Source organism: Lactuca virosa, chromosome 3, assembly GCF_052849685.1.
Source record: "Lactuca virosa cultivar CGN04683 chromosome 3, Lactuca_virosa_CGN04683_v6, whole genome shotgun sequence".
NCBI lineage: Eukaryota > Viridiplantae > Streptophyta > Magnoliopsida > Asterales > Asteraceae > Lactuca > Lactuca virosa.
The window spans coordinates 148,105,957-148,120,828 of NC_136428.1; the positions used below are offsets into that span (position 1 = coordinate 148,105,957).

The 14,872-nt window shown below is 37.5% G+C and overlaps 2 protein-coding genes across 2 annotated transcripts; one reads left to right on the forward strand and one right to left on the reverse strand.

Annotated features, from left to right (window-relative positions):
• Positions 1–1,795: 1,795 nt before the first annotated feature.
• LOC145164157 (uncharacterized) lies at positions 1,796–4,790 on the reverse strand. Its single transcript, XM_079082882.1, has 7 exons — positions 4,731–4,790; positions 3,649–3,760; positions 3,507–3,514; positions 3,029–3,391; positions 2,718–2,900; positions 2,397–2,628; positions 1,796–2,313 (listed from the first exon to the last, which is right to left on the reverse strand). Exons 1-7 carry the CDS (start codon positions 4,788–4,790, stop codon positions 1,796–1,798), a joined length of 1,476 nt encoding a protein of 491 aa, XP_078939008.1.
• A 1,393-nt stretch (positions 4,791–6,183) lies between these two features.
• LOC145162664 (uncharacterized) lies at positions 6,184–7,421 on the forward strand. Its single transcript, XM_079081742.1, has 4 exons — positions 6,184–6,366; positions 6,440–6,673; positions 6,810–6,875; positions 7,075–7,421. The coding sequence occupies exons 1-4, from the start codon at positions 6,316–6,318 to the stop codon at positions 7,177–7,179; spliced, it is 456 nt and encodes a 151-aa protein (XP_078937868.1). The 5' UTR covers positions 6,184–6,315; the 3' UTR covers positions 7,180–7,421.
• The last annotated feature ends 7,451 nt before the right edge of the window (positions 7,422–14,872 follow it).

Below are 14,872 nucleotides of genomic sequence, written 5' to 3' on the forward strand. Positions count from 1 at the left end.
CCAATGCAATCTCGACTGCTTGGTTGCGTAAGTCTTGTGGTTTGGCTTAGGTCTTGTATTTTGAACATCATAACTTCTTCATACGATATCAGATTTTAAGGATCTTTATCCACGTGTTCATTTTTTGAGTCTACTACAATTTTCATTAAGATTACTCTCATTAAAATATAATATATTTTTACTAACGATTTTATAAAAAAAAACATACATACATGCATTCATAAAAAAACGTATGGACAGGGGAAGACACAGTAATACATAGTAGGTGTTGCCGAGATGAAATAAGTGTTGCCGATACATGGAAAATAGGTATAAACATAAAAAATAAATCGAAAAATTTTCCACTGCGAACAGAAAAAACAGGTGTTGTCGGTGCAACACCGGGACCATACTAAATCTGCCACCGCGTATGGATATAAAAATCGTAAGTAAAAATATATTATTTTTTAATGGGAGTAATCTAAATGAAAGTTGTAGTAGACTAAAATACGAACGTACGGATATAAAGATCGTTAAAATCCGAGATCATATGAAGAAGTTATGACGTTCAGAACACATGACCTAAGCAACCAAGTAGTCGAGATCGTGATGGATATAAGCATCAAAAACCTCATACACCTCATTAATGAATGTCCCACGTAAGATTTCGTGAGAAAAAACTAAAAAATCTTTCATAAGTACTGAATGAGTATAAAAAAAGGACTTATTTTGCAAAAAAAAAAAGGACTAAATGTGTACAAAGTGAGAAATATATTACCTTATTAAGTCATTTTTACCGGGAAACCTGGAGTAGCCGGTCATAAGGACTGAATGTATACAGTTTAACAAGTTGAAGGGGTAAATGCGGACGAAAAAAAAACTCAGTAACAAAATGTGTACAAATCAAAAAATATATTATCCTTTTAAATCATTATCCCAAAACAAAATGTCAAGGGTACCACACTCGGAAACTGCACTACACGGAAAAAAAAATTAAAATTTTTTCAACTGCACCTAAAATTTTGAAGGCCAGCATGGGCTACCATGTGCTCCCACTAAGGTCCACCATTGACTTTATACCAATCTATCAATCATCATAGCTTTCAACTGCTCCCATGCTTTTTTTTTTCCTAGCTCCTCGCTAACTTGGTGTTCGGTAATAAAAATCTTTCTTCTTGCAAGCAAAAAAAAAGGAAGTATGATCGGTTTCTAAATGGCGTGTTAGGCTTTACTTTTCTGTTTTGATGTTAATATTAAACAATATGAATTCACTTGACCATGCAAACTAATAAATAAATATAAATAGTCAATCAACCAAGTGAAAAAAAAAATCGAAATAACCTCTTAGAGGGTGTTTGGATAAATAAGTTTTTAGCTTATTAGCTTATTGTTTATTTGTTTATTGTGGTAAGAATACGCAGTTTTTTAAAAAGTGTTTGGATTACCTTATTGCGGTAGGAATAAACAATAAGCAATAAGCATTTTTAAGTGTTTGGCAAACAAAACAGCTTATATGAGTAAAATAACCAAAATGGGGTTTCCTCTTATATTTTAGCATAATTTTCTTATTCAAACAAAACATTTTTGTTTTTTTTTTAAATAATAATAATACTTTTTTTCTTCATAATAACTAAAAAAACATTTACCACATTATTTTTATACCTATTTTTACCTAAAAAACATTTTCTTATTTATATGAAACCATAAATTTCATTCCAAATCCATATTATCCAACATATTATCCAAAATATCCAACATACCAACCAAAATAGTTTCATGCTACTACATTAAACCATAAAAATCGTTTCAAAACAAATCATACGCTGTTACGTGCACGGGTGTTTGACTTTGAGAATATTTGTCCCGTAATCATATCGCGTACTGCACTCATATACATATCGTCACTTCTGCGTTGTGTACTTGATACTTCGTCATGTGGCTCAATACCATCATCGGGCCCTTCATCATTGCGCGGAATATAAGATTCTTCTTGCGCTATTTGAAATGCTGCATCACAACTACCGCTCATTCTAATGTAATTGTGAATTGCCATTGAAGCTAGCACAATTTTTACTTGGGTCTCGAAGTTGAAATTTACATGCATATCTCTTAGTAACACCCATCGAGCCTTCCAAACTCCAAAAGTTCGTTCAATTACATTGCGAAGTGACGAATGATAGTAGTTAAATTTTTCTTTGAAGCCATTTGGTTCCCGCGAGGCACGAGTCTGTCCACCTCGAAAATCAGGAATATGATAACGGATGTTTGAACCTTTGTAGGGAGCAAGATAACCTTTTGTATTAGGATATCCGGCGTCTACAAGGTAAAACTTACCTATAGAAGTAAAAAAAAAAGATTGTTATTCATTTATATGGTTTGAAAATATAACACTTCTATTAATAAGTAATGATACTAACCATCAGCTGGAAGTGGAAACTTAACTTCACGTCTCCTTCGCGCTTCATTGAAAATTCTTGTGTCATGTGCAGTCCCCTCCCATCCAGCCCACGCAAAGGTAAAGCACATGTTGAAATCACATGCTGCCATAATATTTTGAGTAACACAATTCTTTCGTCCAATGTATTTGATTTGGTCATGTTGCGGAACAGAGGCCTTCATGTGTGTTCCATCGATGGCACCAATACAATCCTACAAATTCAAAAAATATAATAAGTTACCAATTAGTTTTACTATTATACAAATTCACCAAATAATATAACTTTGCAACAAATAAGTACCTTGAAGTATGGATAATACCGAGGGTTATTTAAAATATATTCTGGTATAGTTTCGTTGTAGTTAGCATTGGGTTTGATGATGTCCTTACTTAGGTTAACCACATCATCCAAGACTTTATGAAAATGTCTATGGATTGTTTCCCCAACATCTATAGTATCCCGAAATAAAGCCTCATAATATGTCTGATATACATCCAAATTCTTATCCTTAAACTTAGCATACTCTTTATCTTCTTATATGTACAAAATGAGAATGTCACGAAAAACACAATACAAATAATATATTGTTAGATACACTTTTTAATTATTACCTTTATTTTCTCATCCCACCATTCCTTTGATGCTGAGATTATATTTTTCATGGGATCAGTTGAAATTCCCGTTTCTAGTCTTGTTAAACGGTTATAATATTTGAACTCTTTCCGCATAATGTCCCATTTGTTTTTCATTTGATTTCTGTCCAATTCTTTACCCGTTCGTTCCAAAAGTCTCTTACATATATTTTGGCACGCGGTCAGTTTGAAATAAGTAGTCGGTCTATTCCCGTTTTTTAGCTCCGTCATACATTCCTCAAGAAATATCTTGAATGTATGGGGATCCCAATGAAACCTATTTGTAACTTTCATTTTGGGTGTATTAATATCGACATCATGAACATTGACAGGGTCCATTACCTATATTGCATCATCATAAGGAATGAAGAAAAATCTAAAATTCAAGCTAATGGTGAATCAAAACAGCAAGAAAAAAATAACCACTAGTTAATGAAGAAAATTCTTAAATACAAACAAGAATCACTACAATCAATAGAAACAAATAACCACAACAATAAAGAAGTAAAAATAGAAGCATGTCAGGGAAATTTATGATCAAACATCACAGGTGCAATTCACAGTGCAGTAGGAGCAAAAAAAAAAAAACTACATCATACAAGAACAATCAGGCGAGAAAAGGGGCAATAACCACAAGCTAATAACAAGAACAATCAAAGAATGAAGAAAAAAGGAACATTCAAGAATGAAAGTGGAAATCGACTCTTGTTTCTGCATGATCAAACACAAAAAAAAAAAAAAAGAAACGCATACAGATTGCGTTAACAGGTGAGAAAAAAAATAGCCAGCCGATTCCTTACCTGATCGTCGATGGTCGATGGCTGGTATCTTGAAGATCGGCGATGGCAGCAGGGAGAAGGAATAGCGATCGGCAGCAATTGATCGACCAAAAGGGTTATGGGTTTATGTATCGTTGTTTTGAAGGGTAATTACGTAATTTTCGAAATCATTAAAATTAAGCAATAAGCAATAAGCATTACCCCCTTGCTTATTGAAATCAGCTTATTTAGCTTATTCCTACCACAATAAGCTGATTTTTTAAGCTACCTATCCAAACACTTCAACTCAGCTTATTGTGGTGAGAATAAACAATAAGCAATAAACAGACATTTTTTTTCCTATCCAAACACCCTCTTAGTATGACCATCAGACTATTTTGATAATGATTTTTATGTGTTAGGTATAATATATTATGCACCATAACATTTTCATAATGACATATTAGGTTTTTTATGTGTTAGGTATAATATATTATGCACCATAACATTTTCATAATGGCATATTAGGTCTCGGGGATTAATTATGTGTACAATATATGATTGGAGTTGCCACGTGTCCATAACTTGATGAACCAATTAATTATGTGTGGTTCTAAGTAATTGATCAATTAAACACGCATAGAGGAGGACATACATGAGGCATTAACGGTTCTTCCCTTTCATATTCTAAATATTCTCTGTCTGCGTAATTTCATACATTAAAATCGATCATTTTTTTAACAGCATATATAACCTACTTCTTAATTCACTTATGTCACAGACGGTACTTGAATCCTCAACCTCAATGAAAGAGGATAACACTCGATACGCTAGGCTGGAAGTCCTTTGGTATCAAAATCCATCACTAAAACACCATTATATGGAAACTGAAATGATCATAATGTGGCATCATCATCTTCAACATCATTGAAGTTATCATTCCCTTCAAGTATTTGTTCTTCAACTGATTTAAGGTTCTTCATGTTTATGCACAAAATTGAACTTAAATTAAGCCTTAATATCAACACTTTCATCAACCATGACAGTATGTATATGATTCAACTATCTTTAACATAGATAACATAGCCATCTGTGTTGGATACCAATAACAGATGCAATCTAGTCATCCTCGATACCGACATGCAGGAGAGCTCAACAACTAATAGTTTAGAAGTCATGGATTAACGTTTTCATATCAACCAAAAACTTATAGAATGCAGACAGTACTACACTAGAATTAAGAGGGTGTTTGGATAAGCTTAAAAAGGAGTTTTTAAACTTATAACCGGTTCCACACCGGTATAAGTTAAAATGAGTGTTTGGATAGACTGTTTTTTTTAAAACAACTCATAGCGGTGTGAAACCAAAGATAAGTCAGATAAGTTACTAACCCCTAACTTATCAAAACTCCTTATAACTTATAGATGTCCAACATCTCTAAGAAGCCTTTTTTTTTTTGTCATTTTGCAAAACACTAAAAATGAATTATCAATTTATAACGTTTTGACACCGGATAAACTAATCCAAACACTTTTTTAAAAGTTCCGTTTTGATCACTATAAGCTAATAAGCTACAGGTTAAAAAGTTAAAAACGTTTGTTAGTTTGTTAATAAGTATAGCGAAACACACACCCTCTAGTTATTGTTTCGGTCCAAGTTGACTCTTTTTATGCATTGGATTTGATCGTCTCTATATTATTATCAAGCAGCAACGTGGACACATTTGCAGCCATTTGATGACAACTTGCTAGTTGAGTATCAGAAGAGATAATGTATAAAAGCCACATCATTTATTGCAAACATCATTTATTTACGTATATACAAAAACTAAATTAGATCATGCTAGCTAGTTTTGAGCCGTTAGATCTATTTTGAACAGTGGCAATTATGAATCAGTTTGACCATGTTCACGTTGTTGGCTGTAACAGAAGTAGATGAAGGGATAAAATGATTAAAATCACATTTTTTAAATAATTATCATCATACAACCGACCTAGCTTGTTTTATTTTTTAATATCAAAATACAAAAAATAATGTTAGATGACTTAGATCGATGGATTTTATCTGCATGTATCATATTCATGTGAACGGATGGAAATAGTGTAATTGATGAGAGCATGGGCATGGGCATGGATATGGAGACGTGAGCTTTCCATTTTCTACGAGATTTTCTCTTCCCCCATAAAATATTCTTAAAATAATAAGAACAATATAATTAAGCTTTAATAAGTTAGACATCATGCATCATAGCTTGTACGCTTACTTGATGTACAAATTTAAATCCATACAAAACGATAGGGAAGAACTTCCAACTCAATTCTATTTTATATATAATTAGATGATATATAAAACAATGTTGAAGGGTCCACCTTCAATCCACCCTTAGAAGTTTATTCATATTTTAGTCGATCATTCATTTTAACCTATTACGCCATTAAAGCAAACCCCCACCTTCTCTCTACATTATATCAAAATTCAGAATCTGAGGACTTTGCATGCAACCAGAGTATGGAACCAACTTTGCCTGTTCTCCCAAGAATCGATCGTCTCGATCGCCTGGTAATCTATTCATTTCTTTTGATTCATATTCTGTTTATTGAACTTGGTTTTACAAACCCAACTCTTTTCTCAGTTACAAATATTAGAGGAAAAACATAGCAAATCAACAAGATTTGGATCTACTACAACCAACAATGGCAGTCATGATGATGATGACGATGATGATGATTATGATCATGAAGACAACCATAAAGAGAAGTTTGAGGACCAGACGAATTGCAAAACATTATTGTCTGCCCTTGACGATGTTCATCACAAAGGCACCCTTATTGATCGACTTTCCATGCTCGAGAATCGTGTACTAAAGGTTTTACCTCACTTGGATTTGACCATTTATGTATAGGAATTCATAGTGTTGTAATGATTTGTGCTACATTTGATTTTGTTTGTTTGTTTTGAAAATGGTCTGATTCAAGAATTTGATGTAACCGTTCATTTTGCAGTTGATTTTAGATATGGAAGAGAGGAGTACATCAAGATCGAGCTCGTCGACTGCTTATGCCACAAGGGTAGAGCTTCTTTCATATATGAGCAATTTTTCTTCCATTTCCTTTTTAGCTATTTTATTATTATATATATTTGAATTGTTAGATATAAGATACAACTCATGTAATTATACCATTAGTAAATGTAACCGAGCTAAAATTACCATCTCCAATTTTATCTTTTTTTATATACTTATATTTACATTATGACATTATTTTACAGGAAGAAAATGAGTTCCCAGTTGATAATTGTGCTAAAAAAACAATCGGCGAAGGAAAGAGGAAGGTAAACTTAAAATGGATGAGGTGGTTATCTGTGAGATGCTAGTTTCCGTTCTCCCAGTTTATGCGTTTATCACTTCATTAGAAACATTGTGATATGTTTAACTAATCAATAGAAGAACACACAATTACTTATATAGTTAATAATTACATTTGTGTAATATATAAAACAATGTTAAGTTAATTAGCCATCATTAGTTAAAACAATGTCTATGTAGAGTTTTCTTTTTTAAAAATAAGAACATATTATCTTTTGATGTATTACACGTTCTGGGTACTATTTCAACATGATAACATCTAATTTATCGAAGATATCATGCAAGTTATCAACTTGATTTTTTACCTAGTATATACCACAATCACCAAGATTCCAACCAAGCAAAAATCAAGCATAAGAATGATATGCACTAAAATGATATCTCAAATACCAATTAATATACAATCTACTAGACTATAGTTCTGTGTTACACAATCTATTTTTTATTTCTAATATCACAATTTGAGAGAGTATGGGGTTGGGCTTGAAGTGAAAATATCTCAGATCAAATAAATATGATATTGTTCATTTATTTTTCATCGGAACGCCAAATCTAATCTACTCTTAAACTACTCATTATATCATCTATGTTCCTGATAAGACTGTTTCCTGCAACCTCAATAAATAAAGACAACATCTAATACCGTTGAGCTAGAAGCCATTTAATATTTATTTCACATCCTAATATCATATTTATACTTCTTTGGCAAAATGATATCCTCCCATTTGAATCTCAAAAGTTGATACAACAAATTAATACATCTTGTCTTCTCATCATTAGCAATTATTTTACAATAAAAATCAAAATTTATCTTCTAAAGCGACTTTTTTACATCAATTACTTAAATTTAGATTAGCACAATTATTACATGAGGTGTCTTGGAAGTGTTGTAACATTTTTTTTTGGAAAAACTAGTTATACTACAACAAAGGAAAAGGCACCAACAAGTTGCACTACTAGAAATATGAGAATATATTACATATCAATTAGAACTATACAGAGTTTATGATAGACAAAAAAATGTCCTAAATTTTTTGTCAAATATTAATGATTTACGAGAGACAAAATTGTATGTAGTAAAAATACGTCATACATTTTTATAATATGTTTGCCATCTCTAAAAAAAACCTTGTCGGAGTCATGTTATATTTCTCGCCCTTACCCGTATTTCCATCTCCATCTCTAAAAAAAACCAATGTTACAGAACTCGTTACTCGGTATCTGTTCGGCCGACGGAGGAGTAACGAGTATTCAGATTACTCGGGGAGTACTCGTATACGGTAAATCATATAGAAATATTTTTAGAAACATTATATATGAAACATCCCAAAAATACGGTCTAAAAATTTAATTTTATATTACCAAATAAAACCATAGTTATCAAAACATCTAATCAGAACATGAGTCAAAATATCTCAAAACATCATTATCATAGTTTCCAAATCAAAACATCAGCGTAAACAATCCCAGACTAAACATAATGGTGTGTGCACTGCAGTCATCTTGGGCTCTTCCATTTGCTACCGGAAGTACCAGAAACCAAAACTGAAAAGCGTAAGCATGAAGCTTAGTGAATTTTCCCCAAACTACCACATACCATACACATAATCATGCTATTAGGAGATACGGGCCCCGCCTACACTCGGCTAAATAGGAGATACGGGCCTCGCCCACACTCCGCTACTATGAGATACGAGCCTAGCCCACACTCATCTATCTATGAGATTGTAACGACCCAAAAATCAAGGGTAAAATTTTATTTTTAATTTAGCTAAAACATTGATACCATTTATTTCAACATTTCAAATCATCGTTAGGTAAATCATTTATCAGAGTTCATCCCAAAATCATTCATTGCGGAAATCATAGGTGTGTGTACACTGCGATCAATCCGAGCTCTTCTTTTCTAAATCGATGATACCTGAAACCAAAACTATAAACCGTAAGCACAAAACTTAGTGAGTCCCCCAGAGCATACCCCACACACAATCCACATAACTCATATTATATCAGCTGTAAAAGCTATCTCTACCACATATAAGGAAGCCATGGAAACCCTGCAGGGTCTTACACCTAACGCCACGGGAACCCCCACGTGGTCTTATCTGCCAATGCAACTATACATACAAGATATTAGCTAAACATACAAACATATAAGGATGCCCTGGAAACCCTCCAAGGTCTTACACCGGGTGCCACTGGAACCCCCACGTGGTCTTAGCCCACTGCCATGGGAACCCCCACATGGTCTTAGCCTAGAAAGCCATGGGAACCCCCACATGGTCTTATATCCAACTACCTCGGGAACCCCTCGGGGTCTTCCATGCAAGTATCACAGAGACAACTAGCATACCAAATACCACACAATCAACTAGCATACTGCATATATAACTATTTTCCATGGGAACCCTCGCATGGTCTTCACATAAATACATAATGTATCAATAGCACAAATGTAACAATCATCACAACTAGATAAATGGGTCGGCCTTGGTGCCTTAGACCCATTGGTATGGTGAGAAGACTCACCTCTCGACTGCTGAACTGATAAGCTGAAATCATACATATCCCACATGCTACTCCTTCTCAACTGCCCATAATCACCAGGTGATTAGCTTAACACAATCCCATAAATACCCTCAGGTCAACCCTGGTCAAAGTCTATGTCTGTAGTCAAGGTCAACAGTCCATATTGACCTTGACTCATCGAGTACAATTAGCCACTCGTCGGGTTCCTTGCTTAACTCGTCAACTCACCGAGTCACCCGAGAGACTCGTCGAGTTCCTTGATGTTTACGGCCGTAAAATCCCAACCGTACACTCTTGACCGTGAACGAGGAAACCCTCTCGACTCGCCGAATTACAAGAGCGACTCGACGAGTTCCCACATATTCGGTCCTTTCTATAGGGATTTAAGGTCCCAAACTTCAGATCCATATTCTCCTAGTGATAATACCACGTAAAGTTGCCAACTTTACGTTCATACAAAGTCTCATAATGCCAAAACCACATCAACAAGCTTCTTACAAGTCTCTAATGCATGAATAAGAATTAGGGTGCACCAAGGAGTCAACTTTATGACATTTGGGACCTAAGAAGTTCCAGATCTGGAACCATATCCTTGTGATAGGTCCAGATCCAAACTTGGTTCCATTTCCTCAAGGATGGCCATAATCTTCCAAAAGAAATCTAAGGACTTAAGCTTTAAGGTAACAGATTAATACCTCAATAAGGCGCCGAACACGAAATAGATACTCGATCTAGTGCTCCTCCCTTGATACTTCCTCTTCAAGCTTGAAATCCTCCCCAAAATCCCAAAAACAAGCTCCTAAATGCTCTCTCTCTCTTCCCACACAAGAGGTTTGCGGCCGTGAGCAGCTTCTAGGGTGAAAAAGGAAGGCTATGAGGCAGCTAATGATGCTTATATAGGGGGCAAACCCCAAAATTTAGGGTTTTCTTTAAATAGCTCGGACTCGCCGAGTCGAACCGTCGACTCGCCGAGTCGGTCCGTCCCGCGTTCCTTGTTATCACGACTATACTCGACGAGTTGGGCTCCCAACTCGCCGAGTTCATGCACCAATACCCTACAAACTCGAAACATGTGTTACAAGTCTCCCTCACTTGAACTAGACTTCGTCCTCGAAGTCTGATGACCCAAATAAATCGAGGTAATGCTCTCGCATATCCTCTTCCGATTCCTAAGTCCACTCGGAACCCTTCCGATGCTGCCATTGCACTTTCACCAGTCTTACTCCTTTATTCCGAAGAACCTTCGTCTTCCTATCCAAGATGGCAACGGGTTTCTCGATGTAGTTCAGACTCTCATTCATCTGAATGTCATCCATTGAAACGGCTGTAGACTCGACCAAGACACACTCCCGAAGCTAAGACATGTGGAAGGTGTTGTGAGTCTGGCTAAGCTCCTCTGGCAGATCCAAGCGATATGCCACATTGCCCACCCGGGCTGAGATCTTGAACGGCCTGAAAACCGAGGTCCTAGCTTGCCCCTCTTCCGAATCCTGATAATCCATTTCCAGAGCGACACCTTCAGCAACGCGAACTCCGAAAATGAATGAATTCCTTGCAACCTGATCACACCTACTCCATCTGAAATCTGAAGTTTTGAGATGGTCTGTCTCCCTTACAGACTGCCCACATCGAATCATCATCGAACTGGTTCCATAAGAAAACCATTCTAAATGGAATACTTCCCACTCGCAATACCTTGAGGCTGCCTAAAGAACAAAGTCACCGATCAACTGTGACTACTGAATAACAAGCAATTCCATGCACACAGGCCGCAAATTCCTGAGGTCGCTCCTACTCCTCTTGCTGCTACATAGCTGCTTTTGCTGAAGAACAACCGGGACCACCCTGGTCCCATCTTGTCTGCCAACTGTCTGAACCACCGGACGCCTACCCGATCACTGAGCCAGAAACATACGTACAACAGTCCCACATGATCCCCGAAGGATACCTCGTCTGACAATAACTGCCATACCTATACAGCCACTCATGTCTCCTTCCATCTATTTGATCCATCCAATCATGATAGGCTGACAACCTGTCACCACTGAATCCAACGCGAAAGGTGGATGCTACCAGTATAATTGTAGTCTTACGTCATATCTGGTATCCTTTGACCTACCATTCCCTGATCCCAATTATGTTGTGACCTTCTCACAACCTTGCGAACTGGCCCACACTGGCCTAAGTCATCCGAATGAATCCGTGAATGCCACGGCTACCCTGCAGTCTTTCGACACTTTTCACAGTATCTGACCGCTTGTGAATGCTACGGAACCCCCGTAGTCTTACAACACTTCCCACACCATCTGACTGCTAGTGAATGCTACAGAACCCTCGTAGTCTTATAACACTTCCCACATCATATGGTTGCTAGTGAATGCTACGGAACCCCCGTAGTCTTACAACACTTCCGCCCTAACACAATCACAACCCAATGCCTTACCCCTAATCTATCAATTTGATTCGTATACAGAGTCGATCATACACTTGACCGAACACCCAAACTGAACTTAGTTCATAATTGGAGTCCCGGCCTGCTTTCCCAAATTCTGTTATCAAGCCCCCAAGAAGACGCGGTTCACACGCTGGGGACTTTTTCCGAACTCCAAACTCGCACAAACCTCAAACCAATTAGCCAATTGGGCCGTCATTTTCCCTCGATGAGGACGAGAATCCCATCACGGTCTTATACCTGTCCCTGTCCTGAATACCTACGCGATTCTCCCCCACTTAGATTCAACTAAGTCTTCACAATACATGAGCTTTGAAGGATTCCCGATCCTTCTTACTCTTTAATAACCAACTGCTGACAACCTGCTTCTTGTCTATGCGAGTGCTCTATTACCAGCCCAAACCCTAAAGACCACACAACTCCTAAAGATCAGACAAACACCTCCCGAACCCCAGTGAAAATAATAATCTCAGACGCCTTGAAATGATGTCACACTTATATCTTGAAGTCCAAATAGCCAATGCCCAGACCAAAGCCTCAACAGTAAACCACTTTCCCTGGCGCTTCCAAAAGCCGACCCAAGCATAATGGCTGAGTCACCAATTCTGACTGTAGACCTTCCATATCATGTCTCTGAACTGATCTCAACCCTAGACCCAGATAACATTGAACGCTCCAAACCCGCAAAGAGGGAAACAACTTTTCACTAATCACCCCGTAACTCACGGTATGCAAATGGCATATGACAAATGTTTGAATGTATAGTCCAAACACAAACAGGGCAACACACCCAAAGATACACTTACTAAAATCCTCAAAACGAAAACTACCTCGTGCAGTTTCCCGCAAGTACCGCACTAAATCTGGCCCGGCTGGCCTCTCACAACAGACTTGAACTCTTGGGTCTCTTCCCGAGACCCTCCAATATAGGCACCCGATTTGGTCCCCTCTTCCCGACGTGCTCCAAACCAATCCTTGCTCTCGAGCTCTAGAAATCATGTCAATTAGGGTCTCACACCCTGGCACACTCACCAGCTCAAATGTCAATGGCTAAACTGCAATAGTTAGAGCAACCTCTACTCTACGTCGGGCTACTAACTATCCTCAATACATAGTCTCCAATCGCGAAAGTGCAATAGATCGCATAATCAACCCTTTCCGCTTGATACAAGAGATCCAAAGTGAAATCAAACTCCTGGCAGTCCTTCCGCCACCTGGCTCACCACCGGAGTCGGGACCAAACCCTGGTCCTCCTTCATGTGTGCTCATCCTCATCTGGCAAAGAAGCTATCCCCATTATCAGAGCATAACCAATAATTCCCTTTCCCAGGCTTTTTAGATTCTCCAAGACTTTCCCCGATTCGAGTATGGATCCTGTGCTTTCAGTAGTACGGGCCCAATACTACCTTCCACACCTATCCATACTTTCCTCCGGAATCATCCTGAATCCTCTAAGTCACCTACTCCCATGATGTACCAAATGTCTGCTAAACAGCAGCACAATATCCACCGAAGCACCTCCTAGGCTCCCCTAGGTTCCCAACCTACCCAGTCCTCAGCTACTGAAAGATTCCCAGTAATGTCAACTAGCTACCTTATGAATATAGCCACATGTAGCAGAGATCAGATAATCCTTCAAGTAAAAGTCTCAATCCTAGAACAGTTAGACTCAAACAAGAGCTGCGTAATAGGGCCAAATCCATCACTCTGAGATTATCCAACATGTGCCACATGTGACCTAGCATATTCACTTAGTAGCTAGCTCGCATTGGTAGAAGTCCCACAAAGCACAAAGCAAGCAGCATTCGGACAACGGAAAACTAACCACATATTCCAAACAAACAATTCTACATATGCATACAATTCGCAATCAGGTGGCTCATGTCACTAATCTCATCCTGGGCTTACCCTAGGGAAATCCCCGACCCACGAACTATCATAGAACATTAGGCCCGTAAACCGCTACCCATGCTGTCCACATGCATCCATCCTTGCTGCCGGCTACCTTATGCATGCAAATTATACACAGAACAGGATCTAATAGATTGTCGAATAATAGACTCTACCCTAGGACCACAACCAAACAAGGAACCGGAAATAAGGCCAAATCAGTTATTCTAAGGCTATAAGATCCTAACCGTATACAATTTTAAAAGCATACACATAGCAGTTACAAATACCAATTATCATTCTCAGTCCAGCATGGCATCCAATACTCTCGCGGCTACAAGCATCACATATCAGGCCAACCTATTGCTGACTACTCAGCACTAGCATGCAAGTCTACCAGCTCATACAACATATACATGCATCTCCCCTACCCTTAACTAGCATGTGATTCACAGATTCATAATCAAATCATAACAGACAACATAAGTGGGTTTTCTGGGAAACTTACTTGAGCTCGGCTGATTGCATGCACCACACCCTTTCTTGTCTTAGAAATTCTTTACTTAAAAACATTTCCTTTTGAAAACTTTATAGATCCTCAGTTTGAGTTCAGAATCACCCGAAAGTATGTCTGAATCCCTCACACCAAGGCTCTGATACCAACTTGTAACGACCCAAAAATCAAGGGTAAAATTTCATTTTTAATTTAGCTAAAACATTGATACCATTTATTTCAACATTTCAAATCATCGTTAGGTAAATCATTTATCAGAGTTCATCCCAAAATCATTCATTACGGAAATCATAGGTGTGTGTACACTGCGATCAAT